Source organism: Ammospiza caudacuta, chromosome Z, assembly GCF_027887145.1.
Source record: "Ammospiza caudacuta isolate bAmmCau1 chromosome Z, bAmmCau1.pri, whole genome shotgun sequence".
Lineage (NCBI taxonomy): Eukaryota > Metazoa > Chordata > Aves > Passeriformes > Passerellidae > Ammospiza > Ammospiza caudacuta.
In genome coordinates this window covers 41574738-41600759 of record NC_080632.1, presented here as the reverse complement: position 1 = coordinate 41600759, position 26022 = coordinate 41574738, and the positions used below count along the sequence as shown (strand labels likewise).

Here is a 26022-nt window from a genome sequence, read left to right as displayed (position 1 = left end):
GAGGAAATTATTATAGTGCCAAAATGCAACTTAGTAATTGTTGTTTAACTAGCTGTATTTTCTCCTATTCTTAACAGTGAGTTGATATAGCAGTACAGAATTTATTTTGCGCAACTAAAACAGGCTATTTTACTGACACACAGGGAAAGAGAAAAATGCTGCTGAAGCCATGAACTTTAGCTTCCGTTCAAGGTTGGCAAATTCTACTTTTATTTTTTGAAAAAAAAAAATCAAACTAGTTTTTAATTTGCAAATATAGTGCGGAGTTCTGACATTCAAATAATTCTAGGATTTTCAGCTTCAAAGTAACTCTACTACTCTTCATTTGTGTTTACTGGATACATTTAAGCCTCAATTGTTTTCAGAGTCAGTTAAGCACCTGAAATCTGAAAGAGGAATGACACTTTTTTCAGAAACTCTGTTCTTCCATTAAGTCATGCAAAATACAGGGAAATGTTAATACACACTCTTTTTTATAACCCAAGTATAAAATTCTCTGTTGCTATGAAAGCTCCCCTTATGTCCAGGTGGGATAGTTATACTATTCATAAATTATGATTCTCACAATTTTTGTTTCTCTGAAATAACACTGCATGGGTTTTTTAGATGAAGTAATAATTTCCTGCATGGTAACAAAAATTGTATTTATTCATACCAATCACTTTAAGATTCAAATTGGAAAGAATTTTCAGATCATCTAAATTATACAATGCTTTTACATTTGTTCCAAAAAATTAAGTCCCCTAACTTTATTGCCTTTTTGAATACTGATGAATATTACTGATGTTTTATCTCCTTTCTATATCTTTAAACTGTTGCTATCAAATGTTTCACAGTTCTCTTCCCCATTACTTTCAAATCTCTATGTGCAGACCAGAATACTCACAAGCATGAGGTAAAAGTACTCCTTAGGGCAGCAAAGGTAAGAGTAGTATAAACCCATTTTCCTAACTGAAATAAAGGCTGATTGAGTAAGTTCTTAGGTAAAGGTCTCCATGCTCATGTTTATGTATCCACAGTATTCTATACCATAGTTGTAACAGAATGCATTTTCCCATAGCACTGTCAGACATTCCCAAAAGAGCTTTTAATCTGAACACAATTTAGAGACATACCATAGATAAGTAAGAATGAAGTGTTAAAACATAGTACCTTGGTATTCTGAACAGTGGGAAATTTTTTGAAATAAGCTACCAAAACTATACTAATATCAGGCAAACAAACTGATTAAATGGAGGGAAGTTAGATATACTGATCTATAACTTACATTATTTAACACTTACGTCTAACAGTTACACTCAACAACACTGTATTTTTCTAACGTTTTCAGAAAAATTACAAAATGTTTAAATTTAACATATGAAATGTAATTATTCACAAGCTGTCAAGGGAAAAGTATGCCTTCATGATTAAGTTTTCACAGTATTCTTACTCCTGTGTCTTATACATATATAGTGCTTCTTTCACAAAAAGTACTACGTAGTCCTTAATCTGACAACATAATACCACAACGCATTCTGTCACAAAACCCGTGTCAGTCTGCAAGAATATCTGAGTGACTAAGAGACTAGTCTCAAAGGTTTTGCATCAGTCTGAAATACTTACTGTCGCTGGGGAGGCCCGCGTTGTGTGAGTCACTGTATGACCAGAATTTTCCATTGAATTGCCAATCAGATAGGTTCCTCCTGAGCTGCTAATGAGTTGTCCTCCTGTTACGCCCATCTGAATCCCTCCAGTGCCCACCATGCTATGGGACGAGACCACTGTTGTCACCTGTGCAGAACTTCCTTGAGTATCAAAATAATTTCCCCCAGTGTTTTGACTGTACATCTGGGTTTCTGTGTAAGGATAAGTTGTTGATCGGCTTCAAGAAAAGAAAATAAAAGAAAAGGAAAATACATTATTTGTATTTCATTTAGCTGAGGGTAATGTTATAACTCAAGAAATTGATTTACAAAAACTAAAATCAAATAAAATAAGATTGGCAAACAATCCCTGTCTCCTCAGAGAATAACAGTTAATCAAGTAAAAGATTTAAATAACTAACTTGGTGTCAATGGTAAGCCAATTATCCACTGAACATTACAGAAAAAATGTCAGTCTTACACGACGAGGAACAAGGCAGGCACATAGAGCTAATCTAATTATTAATATATTGCAAAGTAATCTACAAAGCTCCGACTGCATGAACATTTTTTTAAATCTGACAATAGAATTTCAATTTCAAGTTGCATGCTATATGTTTTGCATAATGTGTAGTCTGCAAAGTTACAAACAATTCATACAAATGTCAGCTCACAGAGTCCAATGTTCAAGAACCCTCTGTTGTCTATTGTTTTTAAATTCACTGAAGCTTGAAAATCTGAGTCTGCTGGTATTTTGGGAAATGCAGTTATTTTTGCAGGGCAATTCAAAAACTGGACATGAATTAATGCAATGATAAAAAAAGCATTTAAGAAATAAAACCAAACAGAACTATAACTTGTAAAAACATTGCAAATATTAGAGAAGTTAAAGGAATGCAATAGTAACATTTTAAAAATAATTATCAAGTATGAAACATTTACATGTCATAAAACATTTCACCCCAATAAACTACTCAGCTACTGAAACCTTCTATCATGTCTTTCATATTCTTATTTACTTATTTTGAATCATTATTCTTCATGTGTTATAATCTACTTATAATTTTTGAATTTGTATATGTTCCCACAAACTAAGTTTTATATTTAACTCTATATATTTCAAAATTATAATAAATATAATTAATTATTTCAAAGACTGGATCTTTGTATGTTGTCAAGCATGATAACAAGTAAAAATCAGTCAGCTTACCCAACCGATAATTTTCATATTTAAGCATAAAAATCTGTAACATTTCTTGTAATCCACAGGCATTATCAATTTAAATGGCTTGTAACTAAACAAGTTAAAAAAACCACAACAAGCAAACAACAAAACCCCAGATACTTTTGTACAAAAACACAAGAGGTGGATGCAGCACTCATGTTTTATGCAATAAACTGATGATCAAGACACATATGCAAGAACCTGAAGTCAGATTTTTCTTCCCCTTTATCTATACAATATTTATTTTTAAATTAATATAGAGAAAAAGTCAAGGCAATTTACTGGTTTTTATTTATGAAAACTTATATAAGATTACCTAATTAGTAAACAACACACCCAGAAATTATAATTTCTTGTTTACCTTCAGAAAAGCATTACTTCTAAATGATTGAGGAACATAATAGTACCACATCAACAACCAAAGTCAGAAATTTTGCTTTGTTATCTATGGCTACAACAGTTTCTCTCTTCCCCTGCTGAGACTTTTAGAATCTCCAAACTTAAGTTTCAAAATCTGAAATGTTTCATAAGCCTCATACTACCTCATTCCCTCTCACTCCCCTTAAAGCTACTTAAACACCTTCCATTTTATTTTGACTATTTCAAAAGCCTCAAGATCAGCTGCAAAAAAACTTTGAAGCTAACCCAAAAGAAATGCCTTGCAGTCTGCTGAAAACAAAGCAAAATAGTTCCTTGAGGGACTAATGCTCAAACAGACATTTAATCTATTAACCTTTCTTTTGAAAGTTAAAATCAGTTGATCTTTGCATTGCAATAAACCATGTATGTATTGAGGTACTGTGCAGGTCCTGCTTAATCTGTTCTCTCAAACCAAGGTAGCATGGTGGTATCTTGTCATACCTTCAGGATACTGTTTATCCTAGAACCATAGGAAAGCTCTACTGAGTTGTTAAGGTGCAAGAAACAAAAACAGTGAACGCTGCCATCTTCATCCCTAAATCACCTCCCCATGCGCCACATCTAGATGTTTTGTGAACAATTCCTGGGATGGTGACTCCATCACTTCCCCACACTGCCTGTTCCACATCTTGATCACACTTTGCAGCAAAGAAATTTTTTCTTAATGTCTAACCAAAGTGTCCCTGGGTGCACCTGGTGGCCATTCATTTTGTGATGAGCACAATAACCACTAGCAGACTGGATGTTGCCTCTGTCTTTACATCTGTGAACAGTGCTGTGCAGCAGAGGACAAATGTAGGGAAATGTTGTGATGTAGGCTCAGGGCAAACAGTTCATGGAAATGATCACCAAGTGACGGAGACTGTAATTTCTCTCACAATAGGAAAGAAAAATCTTGGTATCAGCTGTCAGTAAGGAAAGTAATGAAAGGATAAGATCATTGTTCTTGCAATGCTGCAAGTTCTTGCTGCAAGTTCTTGCAATACTGCAAAACAGACATTGCTAGAGGTAATACGCTGTACAAAAGATGCAAGGAGAACAACTCTCACTTGCAAAAGTGGAATTGAATATTGGAAGCAATGCAAATTCTAGAGAATGTTTCCAATTTTGAAGAAAATTTAGTCACAGATTTGCTGTGGAACAGGAGATGAAATATATGTTCGCTTTTACCTTGTTAAGGTACATCATATGTATCATCTGTAGACCTCTATATCACACACAGTCTCTAAATAAGGACTGACTGTAACAGAGCACCTATTTCTGCTTATAATAGCACTCTGTATCAGTGTATCAATGGGACACACATCAATGGGTCTGACTGCAAAATAAACACACTCTTCTGTTTGGTCCAACAACTAACCAGGTTTTCTAGAACACCCAATCATTGGAGATGATTTAGCAAACCTTTCAAAACAGAGATCAACCGTGTACTTAAAAGTGAGATGAAACTATTATTACATGCAATAATAATTGCAACTTAGCAAAAAGACATTTAATTTAATCAGAATTATTCAATCTGAAAATTAAAAATGCAGCTGAATAAGATGATTTAGAAAGCAGTTTTAAGAAACCATGTTTTTAGAAAGCAGACTTAAATGTTTTAAGGTCATTGCACATGGTAAAACAATCCTTTAAAATAAAGTTGCAGCAAAGAGGAAAATAAATTCAAATGAGGAAGTGATCTTCTATTTCTTCACAGCACTTGTAGCACAAATACATTATACTTTCTTAAACAGCCTGACACATATCATAGTCAGTTCCTTCCCACTGCAAAGATTTTAAAAGCATTCTAGCATTCCTAGCTCTTCTCTCCTTTAACAGCTGCATATAAAATCACACAGGGAGTAATCTCAAAGTTTTCTTGCTCTTTATGAGAACACATTGATGATTCACTCTTGCTTGTGATAGCAGAAAGGCAAAAGAAACTGATAGTTCCTACTACTGAAACACTGTGAAGTGCTTTACTAGAATGTGGCATTAGAAGAAAGCTTACCAGTTACAAGTAAATTGAAAGTTTAAGTAGTTAGGCTGCAGTATCCTAATTTCCAGAAAGCTGTGCAAACTAGATCATGTTTACCCTGAAAGCAAGCCACAAAAAGTCAGGCACTGTGTGAATTCAGATCAAGCAAGCACAGAGCAGGTGCCTGATGTTAAGATGCCACACTAGAAATTAACAATACCAGCAAGAGTCAGACTAGCCTTGCAAGGTACAATAATCCATGGCATTTCCTCTTATGCCTCATTGCTTGCTTACATATATTTTATAATGATTTACAAAATATAATGTTAGAAATAAAAGATATGGAGTTGTAGTAAAAATTCATTTAAAACACTTTTTTTTTTGCACATTTGACCAGAAAATAATTAATTTCATTAAGCACCAGCATTACCACAGAAATCAACTGCAATGTCTTACCCTACATTACTCTAATATAATGTTACTGAGCTCAACTTTTACAGACACTTCTGTCTCCTCAAAGATACTGACATTCTGAAAAAAAACACAACCCCAGAACAATGGCACAGAAAGAGTAAACTTGTTCTCGTCCTCCCTTAGTTTTCAGCATGCACATGCACACACTGGAAATAATTTATAGCCATCTGCACCTATTATCAGATTCTATGTAAATATCCAATCCATTTGGCCGCTATGTATGAGTGTGCAACCTTAGAAAACCTCCAAACAACTAAATTCTTTCATATCAGAACAATATCCTCAAACTCCTTTAAGTTTTTAGGATAATTCTGTGGTCCTTAAGCTAATAGAGAGCTTCACAGAAACTAGAGAGAACAGAATCCTGTTAATACTGAGGGAAGGCCTTGCCACAGGCCAGATTCTGGAGGTGATGTATCCTAAGCAAAGGGAAGAAAAGGAAGTGCCATACACCTTGAGACTCTCACAAGAGAATATGATACAGCCATTTAATTATAATAGAGAGGCATTTATTAGCCATAAAAGAACTGAGATCTTCAACACCCAGTCCAAGACCATTTTCTACATGTAAACAAAGCAATAAAAGCACACACAATGCACAGCTACAGAAAGTCATGCAAGCCAGGGAACACAGTAAATGAAAACAAAGGTGCCATTCTATTCTGAGGATCCGTAATTTAGACAGTCAAAGAAACATTAATTACATATTTCTAAAATTCTAATTAAGTATAGCAAACCTATAGTCCAAGAAATACGGTATTGCCACTGTTAGGAACATGTCAAAGGGTACACACTAAATCTGCAAGACCTCAGGAGTTGGGCTTGTCAGTCTCTCTTTGTCTAGGCTTCTCTGTCTTAGTCTAGAGTTTTGTTCCAGTAGTGATTACTGAACAATTAAATAAATGTTACTTAATCTTCTTCCATTTTATCTAAGCTTTCTATGATTGTGTGGTATGAAACCTATAATTAAAATGCTGAGGCATTGCTCTAACAGATATTAATATCAACTAGCTATTCTGTACAGAATAAACAATGACCCTAGATCAAAACTGTAGCAAAGAGAACCATGAGGTGGGATAACAGTATTGAAGAAGTATTCTGGCATTCTGGCAAAAATAGACCACATAAAACAAAATCAGATAAACTACGGAAATGGAAGTCCGTGAATACACTGAAATGGATAAGGTATAGACTGTGCTAGAACACAAAAATAGCTTCAAATACATTGTCTACACGTAACACCTGTGTTAGTGGTAAACTGCTGTAACTCTCTCTTAACTCAGACAGGAGCCATTCACTTTAGTAAGCATAAGGGTAGTAAAAGGAAAAGGATAATGTCAGAGAAAAAGGGATAGGTACTAGTAACTAGTAGGAAGATAACTATTTCAACTATATTGATAATAATTACTTTATTTAACCATTAAGATTTTAATTAAGACAATAGTAAATTCTTGAGTTTGCATAAATGGTGCATTTTGCCAACATAAACACCACAAATCGTTGTACAATTTGGTGAAGAATGTGGTTTGGATCCAACAGCAATATCAATCCTTGCACAATCCCAGCAATTAAAACTCTGCTTGCCGCATCAGAACTACCAGGTAAATAGCTACATTTTATTCATCTGCTACAATCTGTAAGAAGAAAGTTCACGTTTAGTATGTGGAACCAACTGACTTGTTAACATAGGTGTAGCAATAATAGTCCTAATATATTCTGAACAGCCAGGTAAGCCTGTACTTGCCATTGCAACAACAATGCGGTTTTGTTTCAGGATACAGTGACATACTTGACAAGCAAAACTGTTGCTAACTAGAGACAAATGCACATAACATAATTCAAATATTCTCATATCATACAATGTATGTGACAAGTTGTAGGCTACGACCCTTGTATAATTATATTGCCTCCAATTATAATAAAACAAAATAACTATTAAGTGTAGACAAATAATGATATAAAATGTGTGGGAAGAATTGTATTACAGGAATACAACAATTACACTTGACAAAGAATGTGAAACCTGACAAACTTCTTAGTTTTATAACGCAAAGAATTAGGTAACTTTTTCCTGATATATATTGTAATGGCATTCTCTGTTGCTACTGTATATGGATTTAAATCAGTGCTAGTTTGCAAGTGCTTTATTTTAAAATAAGGGTTAATTCTTTCACAGAACTGTAGAATGGCTTGGGTCAGGAGGGATCTTAAGGATCTTCTAGTCCAACTCCCCCCATCACGGGCAGTGAAACCTTCCATTAGTCCAGGTTACTCAAAGCTCCATCCAACCGGGTCTTCAATGCTGCCAGGGATGCGGCATCCACAGCTTCTCTGGACGACCTTCTCTGCCACCCTCTGAGCCAAGAATTTCTTCATCATATCTGTCTCATCTAATCTAAATCTCTCCTCTTTTACTTTAAAATCATTGCCTCTTTAGCCTGTCATTTTCTGTCTGTAAAAGAAGTCCCTCTCCTACCTTTTTTGTAAGCCTTCTTTAAGTAATGGAAGTTACAATAATGCTTCTCAATCTGTCCTCATCTGTCCTCATAAGAGAGGTGCCCCAGCCGTCTGGTCATCTTCATGACTCTTCTGGACCTGCTCTAAAAAGCCCATGTCCTTCTAATTGCTGAGGACCCCAGAACTGGACACAGCACTCCAAGTGAGGTCTCATGAGAGCAGAGTGGAAGGCAATCTTTCATCAGGCATGCTGTGACAATGGATTACAGAGATTCCTGTATGAATTAATGTCTTCAGCCTAACTATGATTTGCAGACTTCTTAATCTGTTGCCAGAGCAGTACTGTTGCTTGACAGATCACAGAACAATCCTATATCCAATTTTGAGTTATAATTAAGGTTCTGATTTATCAAAAGATATCAAATACATAATCCTAGGAAGACTACCCAAAATCTGGTGTATAAAAAGTATGTGGAAAATGTGCTTCACTATATAGAATCTTTGAAAAGTCTGAGTAGAAACACAGACTGGTTCCCTTCTCCATCAATAAAATTACCATCTTTAGAAACGCAAATCTTCCTGTAAGGACTGAACAACAAAGTCCTTGTCCACTATACTGCTGCTCACAACATAGGTAAGATCTCTGTAGGAGATAAAAACAATCCAGATTTGGCTCACATGCTAAGAAGAGCTTTCTTCTTTTATATCCTATTGACTGATTTTGCAGCAATTGACAGAGGGATGCAGACATAGAAATACAATAAAATAATGGAAAGCTGAAGTTTCATACCAAGCAGTCAGTGACATCTGCTTCTGTTTTTCCCTTGGACTGTAATAACTAATGTAGTACACTTTTTATAACTGCCAAAAGTCCCAACAGCACACATAAGAATTTGAAAGTAATGAAAAGAGAAATCTGAAAAATAGCATATTTAAGAATGACCTCTTTTGGAGGCTAATAGGCTCTATCATGGTCACAAGGACATTATGCTGCTGTACATGTGTGCTGACTTCGGCTGGGGTAGAGTTACTTTCTTCACAGTAGATAGTATCAATGCCATTTGTAGCACAAGTCCAAAACACAGCTGTGTACTAGCTACTAGGAAGAAAATTAATCTATCCCAGACAAAATCAGTACAACAGAGAAGCCAAATGCATATTTAAAATGCATTGTTTAGCATTTACAAGTGAGAAGAAAACTAGAGAAGTACATGAAAAATTAATAAATCAAAATGTTCTAGTAGATATGACCAAAGAACACTGTCAGTGTCAGCAACCAAAGTCCCTGAACCCAAATAATATTACTCTTTTAAACTGCTTTTGGATTACCATCAATAAATATCTTCAGACAATCAACAGGCTTTCTAAATTGTACTTCTTCAAAAAGCCAGTTAGAAAGCAAAAATGGTAAATGGAAAAATAACATTGAGAAGTTTCTTTCCAAGCAATACACTCTACTTTGAAGTTTGAGCCAATTTCAAAGGCGGTGTTGCTCCAAGCCTGTTACTAGACTAGGTAATGTGCAGAGGCCAGATCAAATCTAGATTTTTTTTTTTAGTCTTTCTTAGCTTGCATATTGAAGAAAGAAACTTGATGATGAAAAAGCTTGTTCAGGAAAGCAGGAAATGCACAATCATGTGAAAACAAGATGTTAAAGAAGCAGCAAATGAGACTGTTAATTTCCTTCCTCTGCTTTTCCTCATTCCTTTGGAAAAAAAAAACCTAATCTCATTTTATGAAACACAAAAATGAAATTAAATTACTAGATAGTAACTACAGCTGTTGCACCTTTCTATCATTTGCCACTAAGATTGCAGCCAGGAAGAAAGAAGGCCTGCCTTTTGTCCTGAGGACAGAAGCTATACAATATGTCTTTCAGACAGAACGTACCCATGAAAATACTTTTTCAAACAACACTATGCCATACAGGGGGCAACTAAAACAATTACAAGAATTCTACTTACACAAAACTTCTGCCTAAATAAAAACAAATAGTGTGAATTCACGTTTTAATCCAAAAAACTATTTTGACACTGGAAGAACTGCAATGGAATAATTTTTCTTTCTAATTTAATATACAGTAGTTGATAGAATCTAACTGAAAATATTTAACTGAAAGTATTTAACTTCACATTTTAATGAACACTAAAATTCTGACCATTTTCCAACTTACATAGCTCCATTAGTGTAGACTGTGTCACTTCCCTCCACATACTGAACCTGGGCTGGGTAGACATGCTGTACCTGTTGCACAGTCTGTACTTGCTGTACCTGAAAACAAGAAAACCAAAAGTTTGGGATATCATAAAGAAGTACCAATGCTCCAGTGCACCTAGTGGCTTCTAAACAATTTGGGGTATCTCTGTTCTCAAAATTACTAATGGTGTATCACAGCACTAGCAAAGAAAATTACTGTTCTTACACAATATTTGTGCTGTAAGTTTGGTGAACAGAGGCCTAACACTGAAGATGCACACTCATACACATCTTCAGTGTCAAAGGCAAAACTGGAGAACACAAAGATGAGATGAAGTGTAACTTTGTTTTGCACCAAGCTGAAGAACTACATTTACTACAGAAGAAAGTATAATTTCATTTCATTTATTCTTTTTCTTATTCTGTTTAAGTAGTAAACAGTACAAGCCTTAAAATCATAGTTCAAATATGTTGCACTAAGTTTAGAAATAAATGTTCTCATTAAGATGCTTTAGCTCTTGTTTAACTGCAGTTAAATTACAGTGATACAGTATTTTTTTTGTGGTGTACAGTTATGGGCCAAAACCCCCAGTCTAAGTAACCCCTTTCCCAGAATACTATCAGCTATGAAAAATTCCAACACAACCTGGTTTTACTTCAATGAATTAAATAACAAAAGGCAGTAAGGGCATGGATTATCTTCACATGCATCACTAAGGACAGTTACTTATCAACTCCTTTGATTCATATACTATTGTAGGAATATTTCAGGTCACGCAAATTTTCTCTCCAATCCTAATATTTTGTCTTCTCCCATCTTTACTAGACGAAGAACTTCAACTTTTACACCTTCCAGTTTTCAGAGAAGCCATGTTTTGGTCCAGGAGCAGTCCAGAATCTAAAACATTCTGAAGGACTTACTTGACACAACTTTACCAAGGAAATGAATCAAAAAAGTATCAATGCACTTATTTAGCAAATAGATTTAAGATTAGGTGACAATAATTTTTCTCACATTTATTGTTATAAGGCTACTTCAATCTAAACCATTTGGTTCTAATGACTGCAAATACCTAATGCCAGATCAGTCTGGGTTTCATGGACTTGATGAACCCCCGCAAGAGATCTTTAAAAATATCCTAATCTAATACTTTCACCTGTGTTATGTTTTAAAAAGTTATGCAAATAAGCACATTTCCTACTTTTCCATAATATTGACTCTGATTTTGAAACAAAAATCTAAATTTTTACAGAAACCTTCCCTTAGGTTAAAAGTAAAACCCAAAGTTTGAAAAAGAGAGAAAACAGCCAAAGTTCAGAATGCATCTATATTACCATGATGAAAAATCAGATGCTTCTGTCCACTAACAGAAATAACACAGATTATGATAGCTAAGGTATCTATTAAAATCTAAACTTTTATGATTTCCCATATGAATCATTACATAAATTGAGAAATACACCCGGTATACAATCTCTCAACTTCAGAAAGTATACTTTGAAGATGTCTCCTTAATTATTAACGCAAGGTAACTGAGTACATTTCTTCTCCTTACAAATATTTAGTTATTTAAAAGAAAGGTTCAGTTCTCAAAGTAATCATAAAAACTCTAATCAAAATTGTGCACATTACTACAACCTTAGAAAATTCTCTGAATTAGAAAATAGAAATAGCTGTATAGCAAACATCTCCCAAAATTAAATTATTTCTATTTCCATCACTTTTTGACTTCATAACTTAAATTAATTCAAACCATCATTTCATGGAATGGGCTTGATCCAAATCCACTGTAAGAAAGACCTGTAAACCTTGTTATTAATCTGTACTACTCAAAATTTAGATCTGCCAAACTCTGACAAAATGACCCACTTACGCAATAATTGGACAAAATATGTATGTGCTTTATTGTGAAACATATATGCAACTTACTGTTGTGCTATTTTTAAAGTTTAAGTCTAGGCATATTTATTCCTTTTGGGTGAGTCAACTCTATTCCATTCAATCAATGGGAGAAGGAGAGTCATTGTTGATCAGTCTATTACAGAACACCAAACTGATCTACTTGACCGATGCTGTGAGAAAACATCTTGAAAACGGGCTTTGTTCCTAAAACCAGTAGCTTGTCACCTGGCATGTAATGGAGATGCCCCATTTTTCTCTCAGTAGCACAGCTGGGGAAACACTGTGGAAATGATGCTCTTGTCAGTATGAATTCCATGTTCTCACCCAACTACTCCCAAAATGCACTTTGTTCCCTATTCACACATACTGAATATGGCTTAGTTCCTATTAAAAATAACCCACACTATTTTGCTGTTAATAAAGGAGACATGGTTTTCTCCCTATAACCTGCATACACTGGTAAAATGGAACTCTACATTGTGTACAAACACAGCATTAAAACAGAGAGGTCACATTCCCCTTCTATGTAAAAGGCATTATTATGTCCTCACATTATTCTTGAGTACAAGCTGCTACCCATTTCAAAAGCATCAGATTCGGTAAAGTGCAAGACCTTTCTGTCAGAACTGAGACAATACTGCAGGGACAAAGTGTGTACACAGTGCATCAATGTTTGCTGTCTATTGGACAGGAAACTGAAAAATTCCAAAATATGTTTCTCTTCTAATATGGAGCAAGAACAACAAAAATTTAATTTACCATGAAAACAAATACCAATATCTGTTAAAATTAAAACTTTCATTGCTTAATTTCAATTTTTCCAGCAGTTTTTATCTAAGTTCTTTAATAGCCTAACATGTAGTACTACTAGAAACATCAGGACTGCTTATGCATAGAAAGTAACTTGTTTTTAAAACCAACATTGAAGAATGGATATGCTACAGTGCTATTAAAACATTTTACCTCCTTTTGAAAATCAAAATGTTTTTCCTTTAACATTGAAGTTCAATACAAAGAGGGCCACTGAAGTTTTTTTTTCAATACAGTAATTTAAAAAGTTTACAAAAAAACTTACTTTGCATCAGCTTCTCTGAAACTCAGTACTGCTACAGTTAAATTCATTATCCTGCCAAAGGAAGCTGTAGTCACTACACAGTATTGCAATGTACTAAGAACTTTAGAGTGGGGAAGGTTAGAGGCAAATATTTCTCCTGTCAAGCTCTGACAAATAAAATAAGGAAGGAGCCTTTAGGATGGCCTTGTACATGAAACCTCTGCCATGATGAAAGTCTTTGTTGTATGATATTTCCAATACTAACTTTATTTCCTATTTTATTTAATTTTTAATTTTTTAATGAGAATTAAATCTAGTGCCTCTGAAACTTCTTTTTAATATTCAACAGAAAGAAACAGATTAGTATATTTACTCTCTATGAGCACAAAATTATTTGAGAGAAGTCAATTATGAGGAAACAAAACACCATGAAAAATTTTGGAAAATGTGAAAAAGGTCAATTTTTTCTTCACAACTGTTTTATTTATCATTATCTTTTCACCTCTTATTAAGCTGTTAAAGGAGTGGTATCAGCTAAGTCACGTAGCTTTTGGGGCAAAGCAGAAATTGTTGACTATTCTCGCAGTGCTTTCCAGAGGCCTAAAACTAAATGGCCTTCTTATATTAAAAAATTCTCCAATAATTAATTGAAATGGGCTCAAAATAGAAAACACAATAAAATATTTATGAAACAGCAACAGTATGCCTGTTTAAAAAATATCTTCTAGGGTGGACTGGTGAACTAGCCATGGTAATTTTCATTATTTTCTGGCTGGAAAACAGAAAATTAACAAAAAAACTTTTGCAATTTTTGACTTAAATAACAACAGATAGTAGAGCTTTCATTCCTCTTGCTTCAGTGACTCTATCCTGAAATAAAAAAACTGGAATAGGATTAGAAGCAAGTAGCTGAAATGTTGCAGGACAGCAAGAGGTGAATGAAAACTTATTTCAATATACATGTGTAGTTACATTTACTAGTTGAAGAAGAAAAAAAAGGCAAAAATAAATTGTATTCTTAATTATACTACCTCGGAGGAACAAATAAGGGACTAAGTTATATTTTATCTATGAAAATTTGTCAACAAAATAAAGCATATAAAAGCATACTGAAATGCTGAAATTACACTGAAGCATGAATCAAAATGTAAGAGTGAACTTTGATTTCCAATAAAAAGTGCTTCTGTTCAAAGTACTACTAAGCAAAGACTAAAACAACAGAGCAATATATATATATAAGGGTTTTTAAATTCCGTTTTAAAAAGAACATATAATTATCCACTGTGTCTTTGCAAACAGCTTGTATGTGCAACATTTTCTGTCCTTGGAGATAAAAATAATTTTTTCCTTCATTAGTATGGATTACTTTTGGCAAGTAACATAAAAATAGCACATGCTGTAATATTCTAAGCACATTCATATTTATATAATGGCTAATGTCATCTCATGATTATGTGTTTCATATGCTAAACATGATTTTGCATTAGGAGCAATTTTGATTAGCAGAAGTCTGCATCTCCAGTTAATGAATGACAGAATGCTTTGTGAATGCGATGGCCACTGAATTCAGTGACTGTGAAGAAATGCTTTGCCCAACTTGAGTTGCATGGACATAATTTTACAAAACAGCTTAATTTTATTTTTCTTTCCCCAACTCTTCCATATCACATGGCATAAACTCATAAATGAGTTTAATTTTGAATCCTTAGAAGCTTACTGCACTGAGCTGAAGACTGCCTGTTGAAAAAGCAATCATATATTAATGAAAAATCCCACTATTCAAAGAAACAGAAGACGAAGAGAACTTCTTAAGCTATTTAAACAAAATTTAATTACACTCCCACATTTTCGGTCTTACTGTTGTTGCTTTTTCCTTCTTATTCCCTCTATCCCATCTCAACAGTGACTTCCGCTGTGTTGCATGAAACCAGTTGCTACTAGAGCCACTTCTGCAAGAGGAAAAATCCAGGTTTTCATAAATGGTACCTTTATTGTTCCTATTCTTAGAGCTTTACAGCAGACTTTTATGAGCTGCATATTAATACCAGCTATATGGAAATTAGGAATTTGTTTTAGCTGGAAATATTAAAAGTTACTAATTTGTTGATTGCTTTTTCAAAAGACAGGATGCCTGAGTACTAAGACAGCTGAAGAGAAAAGGCTCTTAGTCTGCCCTTCCACTTATTCAGCTTGCTCTTCTTCTGGGCAAAAATATTTCATTTTGAAAAAAATTAAAATTTTTTGTGCATATAAGAAACATGATGTCGTGAAATCAACCCCAAATTAATGCATTCAGGCAATGTCACTTAAACATGACATACATACAGGAATAGAAACTTCAGAAACAGAAACCTCCCTAGAAAAATGAAATACTATACATTTAATAGTAATTAAAACCAAATTAATCTAAAATTGCATTATTCACTAGAAAGTACTAATAAATTACTGCAAAACGTGATATGTACGTTTCAGCTTACACCAAATTGTTCTATATACATGGAAACTCATGTTACACTATCCTTGAATTTAACAAAATCCCAGAAGTGTCCCATTGTTTTTAGCAATGTATATTCACAAGAAAATATAATCAAAATTTGAATATTCACACATAATTTGGATACAGTTGAAATCATTAAGCATGTCCATTATAAATCACAGAAAAAAAGAAACCACATTTTATATACTCTTGTCTAAAACCTTCTCTCCAGCTTTCAGCATTGGTAATTTTGAATGTGCAGAAATAATAAGTCCTCCCTCGGCCATCAAAAGAATGTCATTATTAAAATAGTAATTATAATGGCTCTTTCTCCTAATTTTCTTAACGCAAATTGACTTATTCCTACTAAAGGTACATAGAGGCAATATTAATTTTATGCCAATGAAATTTATAAACAGGTAAATCCTCACGACAGATCATACCTGCAATTTCCTCAGCACAGTGATTGTTTTTATATTTGCTATTCTTTTTTTTCAACCCTGGAATTGAAATTACCTATACCACCTACATTCTTCATCACATTTCCTGCTGGCGTACCATAGTCACATCTTCACTCTTCCCTTCCTCCTCACTGCTTCCATAATCTAATCATCTCTCTATACACATATCTCCCATACATACGTGTTTCAATCACTGCAATACTGTCTGCACTGGACTTCCGAACATTCTTGTTGGATCTTCAATCCCTGTTCCTTTATATTTCTTTTCTCAAACATTATGCTGATTATACAGTCAGCGTTAAGAGTCAATTAGAAAAATATAATTTACTATGTCCACAGGGAAAAACATTCCAGTATAATGACGGTGCATTCAACACAAGGTGATACTTAGAAGTACCAGTACTAAAGGAGATGTACATAAAGGTGATGAGAAACAATTTATTTTGTTCTATTTGAGTGTAGTTCTATTTGAACTACACTCCAATAGGGCAACAAAAATACTGCTTGCCGGTCTTATTAAGATATAATCAAAGAAGGAAAAACCAAATCTCATCCTTGGCTTCTATATTTTGACACACATATAACATTATTAATGGACAACTAGCATTACTTTAGAAAATATATAGACAGTTGGTGACAAAGATTAATACATTATTTATGTGAGAAAATATGTTAAGGAAAACTCCCAGTCTTTCCATTCATGAGACTCTCTGGCAGTCACACTCCCACTGCAGAGACTTCAATTGCTGGGCCTGAGGTTCCTTCAGTAGGCATCTGCACTCAACAAACAAGGAGCCAATTCTATCCTAGAAGTTTTCAAAAAGGTAGAAACTTTGCACAAACAAAGTTTACAAATACCAAAGTCCTGCTCATTCTCCATTTTTCTGTAGGAGTAGAACACAAACTCATGGAATCTGACCATACAGTTCAATCAATACAAATACTAGAACTGCTATAAAGTATCCTATATGACACTAACTTTTTCTTACCAGTTTTTACCAGTAAAACTTTTTTTTACCAGTTTACCAATTTTTTAGTCCTTCACACTGACCAGTGCTTCACAAACTCAGTATGTAATATTAGACCATTGTATGTACATCTGATATGCCCAAAACAAGCAACCATCTAACACTACCAAACTGCCATCTTGTATTTGAAAAAGCGAAATACAGAAATAGCAAGGAACAAGTCATATAAATGACATGTATTAACATTTGTCATCATGAAAGAAGATATAAATCAAACAATTATCCTTTGTATTTCACAAAGGAAAATAGTCTTTCACTCAGAAATCTTACAAAAGAGTTATAGACAAATCTCCTACAAAGTGTAGCTAAGACCAATCATTGTACTATAGTAATGGAACTACAAGGCACTACAAACTGAGTCTACACAACAGGAAAAAATGTAACTGAATGTATGACACTGCAAAACACATATATGAAAATGCACTGGAATTTAAGAACTTAACAAATGCTGAAGAGTTCAATTTAGAGAGAAGCACTCCGCCAGCACAGAAATAAATGGCACTGTTTAATAAAATACGTCTAGTTCTCATATTACTGATTCAGAAAATGGAAAGTCAGATTTTAATGAAAAACATCAAATATCATCCAGAATACCCATCACAGGACAGCTAATTTCTGTGCTTTCTGGAAAAGTCTTAGACAGTTATCGTGGCTTTCACCCTGAATCCCCATTTTCTACCTCCATATTTTCCTTTTTAGCTCCCCATTCTCTTCTGCCTCCATTTTCTCTAAAGCTCATGGGGGCTGCATAGGAGTAACCACCTCATGTAACAGAACAGTACATTGTGCTGGCTGCTACATAAATCTTCTTCCTTCCCTGGCAAATTTACATTATGAGTTATTGATTGTCATATCACAAAAACTTTCATGACATTGTGCATGTATCTGCATGCATTGAAGTCTAGAAGTGCAAAGAACTGTGCTTTTCATATTTACATTTGTATTGTACTTACTTGGACATCCAAACAGATGAAGAAATTATATAGTCAATAATTTCAGAAACATATGCATTATTTAAAGGAAAAAATGTAAATATTCAATAACATAAAGCCATTTGCTGTGAGCTACTGCATGAATTATATAATAAATAGAATCATGTATGAGTACTATCAGAGCTTGTCAGATGCTCTAGTTAAGGAACACATCCTGAAAATAGCTTGCTTTTCTCTGGTTATTTTAATTTCAGCAAACTAAAATTGATAAAAGCAGAGCAAAAGTTCCTTTAGCAGTCTTGCACAAAACAAAGTTCTTCATTATATTGTAAAGAATTATAATTAGGATTTTTTTTTTTCAATCTTAAAATTAACAGCCACATACCTGTTGCTGAACTGGTACTTGCTGTACTACCTGTGTGGGAACTGCTGCCTGGCCAGCCACAGACGTCTGTAAAGTCACAGTTGAACCTGTATCCGCCCCAGTCTCTGATGTCTGCATTGTGATCTCTGAATAAAATTAAAATATAAAATCTAAAAGTTAGTGCATAAATGTTTTTATTTTGCCACTTACATTAGCACACTAATTTGTCCCTTATTTCTAATAATATTTTAAAATTAGTTAATACTAATCTTGTTATGAGCCCAAAGATTTTTTTCCCCTACTAGCACAAGTGTTTGTATAAATAGAGTTTTATGTTATTTTTATCTTACTTATATTTCAAATATCTTTTGCTTACATATGAACAAGTGTGTCACTTATCTGAGCTTTGTCCCTTTAGGAATAACTCAAAAAAATCAGCAGCAGATCTTCTTTCAGCTTGTAAATAACTGGTCAGCATTCAAAACCATATTTTCTCTGTCTTACTGAATTACACTAAAATCTCTATACATTCAAATTCAAACCTGAACTTGAAGCAGGCCACAGAACGAAGCCCTCTACTTTGGAAAGTAACCTTTGAAAAGCATTTAATAAGTCACAGTGAAAAAGCCACTCAAATAACCTTCTTTAGTAGAAAGCATTAAAGCAATTATTAAGAAATTTTTGTACTCTAAAACCATTTAGAAATATATAAATGGTAGACAAGTGCCTATGATCATGACCCTGATGTTTTAAGGAAACAACAAAATTTGGGTAGAATTTGGGTAGAAGAAATGGTTCATTCTTCATTCTTCTTGATGAAGAATCAAGGAAAATGCCTGACAAAGAAAACTTATCAGAAAGACAACCAAGAATGACATCTTCATATGAAACATAGACTGTGAGCTGCAGATTCCTCAAATTTGCACAGCCAAAATGACAATACAATTTAATGGTGACAAACCAAAATGAATTCAAAATTGTGAATCAGTCTTTTATTTCCTTTTCTTTGTAAATTTTTAAAGCAGTGGATTAACCAATGAAATTAATAAACAGATGAGGCAGCTTCTTCTTCACCTGGTACCTTCAAAACAGAAGACTCTATGTGTCTGTGAACAATCATGGTGAACAAGCACAAATTACTAGTCTGTAATACAAATGTTCTGTGAAAACTTTTACTGCCCTCAGTCTCTATTAATCTACATTAGCTACAAAATACTTTGGCAATCTGAGAACCACTGTCACTAAAAATTAGTAGCTCTACCATGCATAATAGAAGAGATTTATATGGGAAAAAAATTATAGATACTTAGAATGACCTATGCAAAGGGTTTTTGTCAGTTTAACTCATGAAATCCAGATGGCTGACACTGAAGAAACTTTAATCCCTACCACCACCACCAAATAACTAGCTCCTCCAAAAACTCAACAATTTTTTTTAGACAAAACCATAATAAAAATATTGAGGGATGTACCACTAGATAACGGGAGGAATTAATTACTGTATGAAAAAAAAATTCACTGTTCTCCTTGCAGAACCAGGTGTCAACATCAAACTTTCCTCTCAAGGCTGCATTCCATGGCAGTTTAAGCTGATTTAAGACTGGGTTTCCACAGTTCCTCCCTCCAACTGTCTCTAGTTCACTTTGCATTGAAATGTAGCCACTGCAAAGCAGGAAACAGGTATATAAATTTGGTCAGGTGATAGGGCAAAGATCTTGCCAGTTGGGACCATTCTTGGTTTAAACTCCAGGAAACCATGCCTATGAACACCTGATCGATTTAAATTCCTCTTCTTAAATATTCAGAAAGACTGATAAATTCTTGATCAAACTAATTTCAGATTAATCAACAGACTCTCAGAGTCTCATGTTAACTGAACCCTGTACTTTTAAGCAGTGGATGCACTTCAGGACCCAACACACCTGACAAAAATTTCAGCATACAAAAGAATAAAGAAGTAGAACTTCAGATTCCATTTATATGTTAAAATTTTAACAATTAAAATGGATGTTCACACAATAAATATGGAGGAGTTGGAAGCCTCAAGGCTGCTACAAAATTATGACCTAGTGATTTACTCAGAGTTGGTGAGATGAACCCCATGGCTGTAGTGGAGGCTGTCCAGAAAGAACAGGTGAGGAAGAAGAGATGGGTATATTGTGTTTGTTCACAGAAGAAAGGAGTAAGAGTATGTGAGAGAACCTGTAGATATGTCAGTGAAAGAGCAGGCTTCAGAAGGTACCTGAGCTGAGATAGGAGCAGGTTTGCTGGCAGGACCTGTGACTCCAGGGGAAAGTAATGCTGGAGCAGCCTGGTCCTGAAGGGCTGCACCCCATGTGAGCGATCCATGCTGGAGCAGTTTGTTAAGAACTGCAGCCCACAGGAATGACTCACAGGGAAATAAAATACATGGAGGACTATCTCCTGTGTGAAGGTCCCTACACAGAAGCTGAGGAAAAGTGTGAGGGAGGAGTTCACCACCTGAGAAGGAAACAACCACAGAAACAATGTGTGAAGAACTGATGGTAATCTCCATTCCGAATTCCCCTGCACTGCTGGAAGGGAGGAGGTAGAGAATCAAGAATAAAGTTAAGCCTGGGAGGAAGTGGAGAGTGGGGGGAAGGTTTTTGAAGATTTAGGTTTATTTCTTACTATTCTACACTGATCTGATTGGCAATAAATTCAAATAATTTTCCTCAAGTCGAATCTGTTTTCACTGTCATGGTAATTGGTGAGTGATCCTTCCCTGTTGTTATCTTCCTCAATGAGCTTTTAGTCACATTTTCTCTCACTTGTCCAGCTGAGGACTGGAGTAGTTACAGAGTGGTTTTAGCAAGCACCTGGCACTCAGCCAGGACTGCTTCCATTGTTCTGGTTTAAGTCTCTATTCTAAACACAAAATTTTATTATAGTTTGGTACACTGTACGCGTTTTTCCCTCTAGGTGCCATACAATATGGTCTGACAGTCAATCAAAGTATCTTCCTATTTACTGGAAGTTTTTCTAGCACCACATCAATGATGCAGTCAGCGTAATTCCTTTACATTGCATCAGTATTGAGAACACACTGCTGGTTTTGGCTAGGATAAAATTAACCTTCTCCACAGAAACTGGCACTGGGCTGTGGTGAACAGAGGGTTGATAATACAGAGATGTTTTTGTTACTGCTGAGCAGGGCTTGCACAGAGCCAAGGCCTTTTCTGCTTTTGGCATTGCCGCACTGGGGAGGAGACTGGGGGTGCTCAGGATGTCAGGAGGAGATGCAGCCAGGACAGGTGACCCAAACCGACCAAAGGGATAATCCAGACTATGTGATATCATGCTCAGTGTGCACGTGTGATGGAGCTCTCCTGGAGCTGGCTGAACACCTGCCTATACACGGGAAGCACTGAATTAATCCCATGTTCTACTTTCTCTTGTGTTTGGCTTCTGCTCTCCCTTTTAACTGCTCTTATCTCAACCCCTGAGCTCTTCAGCTTTTACCATTCTGATTCTATCCCCAACTCCACCAGTGGGAGAGTGAGTGGCTGCAGGGGCTTGGTGGTTGGCTAGGACTAAGGCCAAAGAAATAATCTAAATGCAGACTCTCACATTTTTTCACTGATACTCCATGTAAGTAAAGGAAGTGAATATTACAGCAGAAAAGACGTCATCCTTGCCTAATTGGACTGTCAGGTGTATGACAAACAACAGATGAATGTTTGGCAAGGTCCTTTTTAGTCTGCCTAATCAAGCAGTTGGACACACCCATCTGTTAAGGGTATTGCTTTGTATAGCCAGTGCTTGTTGCATGATGTGAATGTAAGCTAAAAAGGCCGCATTCTGAAAGAAGACTAATTAACCCCTCCAAGTGGGAAAAGATACTGTCAGGACCCAGCTGCTGAATGCAACAAGGTTAGTATTTCCTCAGTATAATGGGCAGAACTTAGGCACAGCTGAAAATTATTCCTTTCCTATATATTCTGTACCGTTTTGTATTGTCTGTTAAATTTTTTAAAGATTTTTTAATATACCCAAATTCTCAGTTGGAATCCTTCTGTTTTTGAGACTTGAAATATGAAGACAGAATGATTTAAGAGTATAACTTGTTCTAATACTTATCAAAAGGGACTGTTAAAATGTGTCAGATTACGGTTTATTTTGTTCTTGGACTATTTCACACTGAACTAATTTACTTTTTTAAGTGGCCAGAGTTTGCAAAGTTTTGTTCAGCTACATATGCTTTATTGTCTAGATCAAATAATACAGCAGTCTTTAATTCAATGCAGAAATTGGAAGCCTGTAATTTACTTTCAAGTGCAGCAGGAAATTTCTTTTTTCTCCTCTAGAAGCCTAAACAAAACATCACAGAAGATAAACTGAACTAGATCTCGTAATCACATGCAGTAATGGTAGGCTTTTAATAGTCAAAATAAAAGGCTGATCTTAAAATATTATGTATTTATAATAATGAATAGCCAATATACTAATTAAGAATTTGCAGCAACATAATGTGTTTCGCTATAAAGGAAAACTCAAAACATTGTTTCAACAATTAATAGGGAATGCTTGGCTCCTGAACAAGAGTATAAATGGAAACAGTTTTCAGTAATATACTAGTTTCACATAAGCATTCCTTTTCAATTTTTGTATAAACAAAAATTTTATGAATAATTGACTTCATAATTGAGTTATGTAACACAAGTGCAGAAGACAGATTACACAAGCTATTCACAGAGGATGAACAGAATATTACAATAGTTTCTAGATACTAATGTAAATTTCATGTTAGAACCCCAGTGTCTTACTAAACACTATTTGATTGTTTGTCTTTTCCCAAGGTTCTTGAGAATACCAAAGTAGGCAGCTGGACTCTCCCTGGTATTGGTACTGGTTGCTAAATACTGCAGTTAGCAATACAAATTTCCTTACTCTTTTTTCAGCTTATCACAGATTTATGGAGGAGTAACAGTTAACTGACTGGCACAGCATGAAGTTTAGAAGCTGCCTCTCTGGCCTTCCATAACTACCTCTGATTAGTAAAACCCAGTAAAAGAGTAACAAACAGAAGGGTGAGACACAGAGATGCACATGGGAAGAGACCTGTGCAAGTAAAAACTCCTGGTAACTCCTTCAAAGAAAGTTCATAATATAAAAAAGCATTGTCTTGATGATCAGTTGTTTACTAAGTCCCTAAGAATGGTACAGTACTAGTCAACAACAGTCACAATGAAATCCCATATTGCCAGGAGATCACAGCACATGGGTGCTTAGATTGAATGACTACTTCATGACACTCTCACTTTGATCTACTTACTAATTTTACCTTCAAAACCACCAAAATTCTATCTTCTCTTGCTGGAAAATTAATCAGTATTACACAGTAACCTTACACATTAGTACACACTAGCACCAAGATTACATTTACTTACAGGCTAAAGCTTCTCAAAATTTTTGTTGTGAGAAAACTAGCAAACCATCAAACAATTACATTTATGCTATTCTAAAGCATTAGTTTGCCCACTAGAGTCTTTGAGTAGAAAAGTCCAAGAGCTGCTTTCCTTCATCCTGGGTCAAAGGGTGTTAGGGAGAGGGCACTGATATTGCATGTCAACACTTCATTATAGAACCAGCATTAGCAACAGGGCTTCGTTTTTTTTATGATTATAGAGCCTTCTCTGAGGTTAACAACTTGGGAGAGCTGGGATATGCTTCATTAATTGGGGCAAAGATATTTCTGCCAGCATGATAGCTGACCTGGTAGGAAGGGACTGGAGCAAGGAGGTATGGGGAAGAAAATATTTTCCAGCAGCCCAGTGAAGGAGTGGTGGACAAGTTCAACAAGCAAAGGCCTAGGGTGACATGAATGAAAGGCAACAAATAGTCAAATAATGAGGCTTAAGCAGGGTCACCTCCAACATGTGCATATGAGCAAAGAAGTAGCTACAAGGCATGTTTATGAGGAAGCCACACAGATCATTTTTCAGAAATCAGCATGCTGAAGTGCCTGTCTGAAGAGCTCATATATGAAGGGCATATACAACGGCCCCACACTCAGCAGGGTGAATAAACATGAGGAATAGAGACCTCTGTGCACTTGCAGGACTATCGCCTTGTTAGATGACAGTCATGTGCTGGGACAGCAAACAGGACTGAATGGCAGCAATGGAGGGACATTAGCTATCTAACCTTACAGTTTGTTTTTTTCAGAAGTAAAAATGTCTTCAGGAAACAATCTCGGATGAAGTTCACAGGAATTTCCGTGTTGGGATGGTGTTTTGTAGTGTTTAACCAGAAACGAGTTTTGATAAGGAATTTTATTACAGAACATTTCTACAAGTTTAGTGTGTTTTCTAAGTTGCTATTTACACTGCCAAGTCTAGTATATTATGGCTTTTAATTCACACTTAATCAAGCATTATCCATCTTTAATAGTACTCGAGTACTTTTCAGATACTGAGGCATCTGTCTTTATTATATTAGCATAACTGTCATGAGGAGCTGGAATAAGCATGCTCACAATCTCCCAAAAATATCTCTATGCAGAATAATAGTTACAATAGCAAATGAAATTTCTAGCTTGAGCCAAGATCTTATTCTAGGGCACTAATGATAACAGCCGAATTAATTATAAAGTCTAACATGTATAATGCTACTTCTTCACACCTTTCAAAATTATTGACAACAAAATGTATTTTGATTACTTTCTGAGGAAGAACATGAAAGCAGGAGAACCACCTGAACAAAACAGCTTTTTTTGCTTCTGCATAACTTATACAGTTATGGAGAAAGTAGATCTCTAGGTTATTTAAGAAGTTATGGGTGTTTGGGTGGGTTTTTCTCTTCTAGTATGATACTGTGCTGCAGTCCTTTCATCAAAAGATTGAGCATGTACCTAATAATAACGATACAAAGGGAGAAAAAGTGATGTCAAAATGGAGACTACATTTATTTGGACCACTCAGTAGATCAAAACATAAAATCAAAAAGTAAAAACATTATGGCTGGAAAAATCTACTTTATTAACAGAATGAGCAGTATTAGAAGAAATAGCTTATGTTCTCCCTGTGTCACCTCTGTGTCACAAATTTTGTGTTTGTGATTCTTACTATTGGACTTTCACCAAATAGCAGAACAGTCCCAGAGACTGGAAGAGACCTGCTCAAGCAGTGCTACCCTACCTACCTGCTACTCAGGACCACGTCCAGGTGACTTTGAATACAGCCAAGAATAGGAATTCCACAGCCTCTATGGACAGTCCATGCCCATCCTCAGTCAGCCTCACAGAAAAAGCCTTGGTTCAGGTTGAGAGAGGACCACCTCTTGTATCTACACTGGGCACCACTGAAAAGAGTCAGATCTGCTTTAACCCATGCCATAACCTAACACTTAAAAGTTATGGTATTATTAATACACTGGCAACTTTCAAATGCTTCAGAGTTAGCCATTTCTTCACCAGGTACAAGAA

At 35.2% G+C, this 26022-nt stretch overlaps 1 protein-coding gene across 1 annotated transcript in view; it reads right to left on the bottom strand.

Moving 5' to 3' along the window:
- Positions 1-26022, bottom strand: part of RFX3 (regulatory factor X3) — a 100003-nt gene that overhangs the window by 32136 nt on the left and 41845 nt on the right. The window contains exons 2-4 of the mRNA XM_058823772.1: positions 18597-18721; positions 10335-10432; positions 1606-1864 (exon numbers count right to left, since the gene is read on the bottom strand). Of these exons, the coding sequence (XP_058679755.1) occupies positions 1606-1864; positions 10335-10432; positions 18597-18713 (474 nt within the window). The 5' untranslated portion in view covers positions 18714-18721. The remainder of the gene's footprint in view (positions 1-1605; positions 1865-10334; positions 10433-18596; positions 18722-26022) is intronic.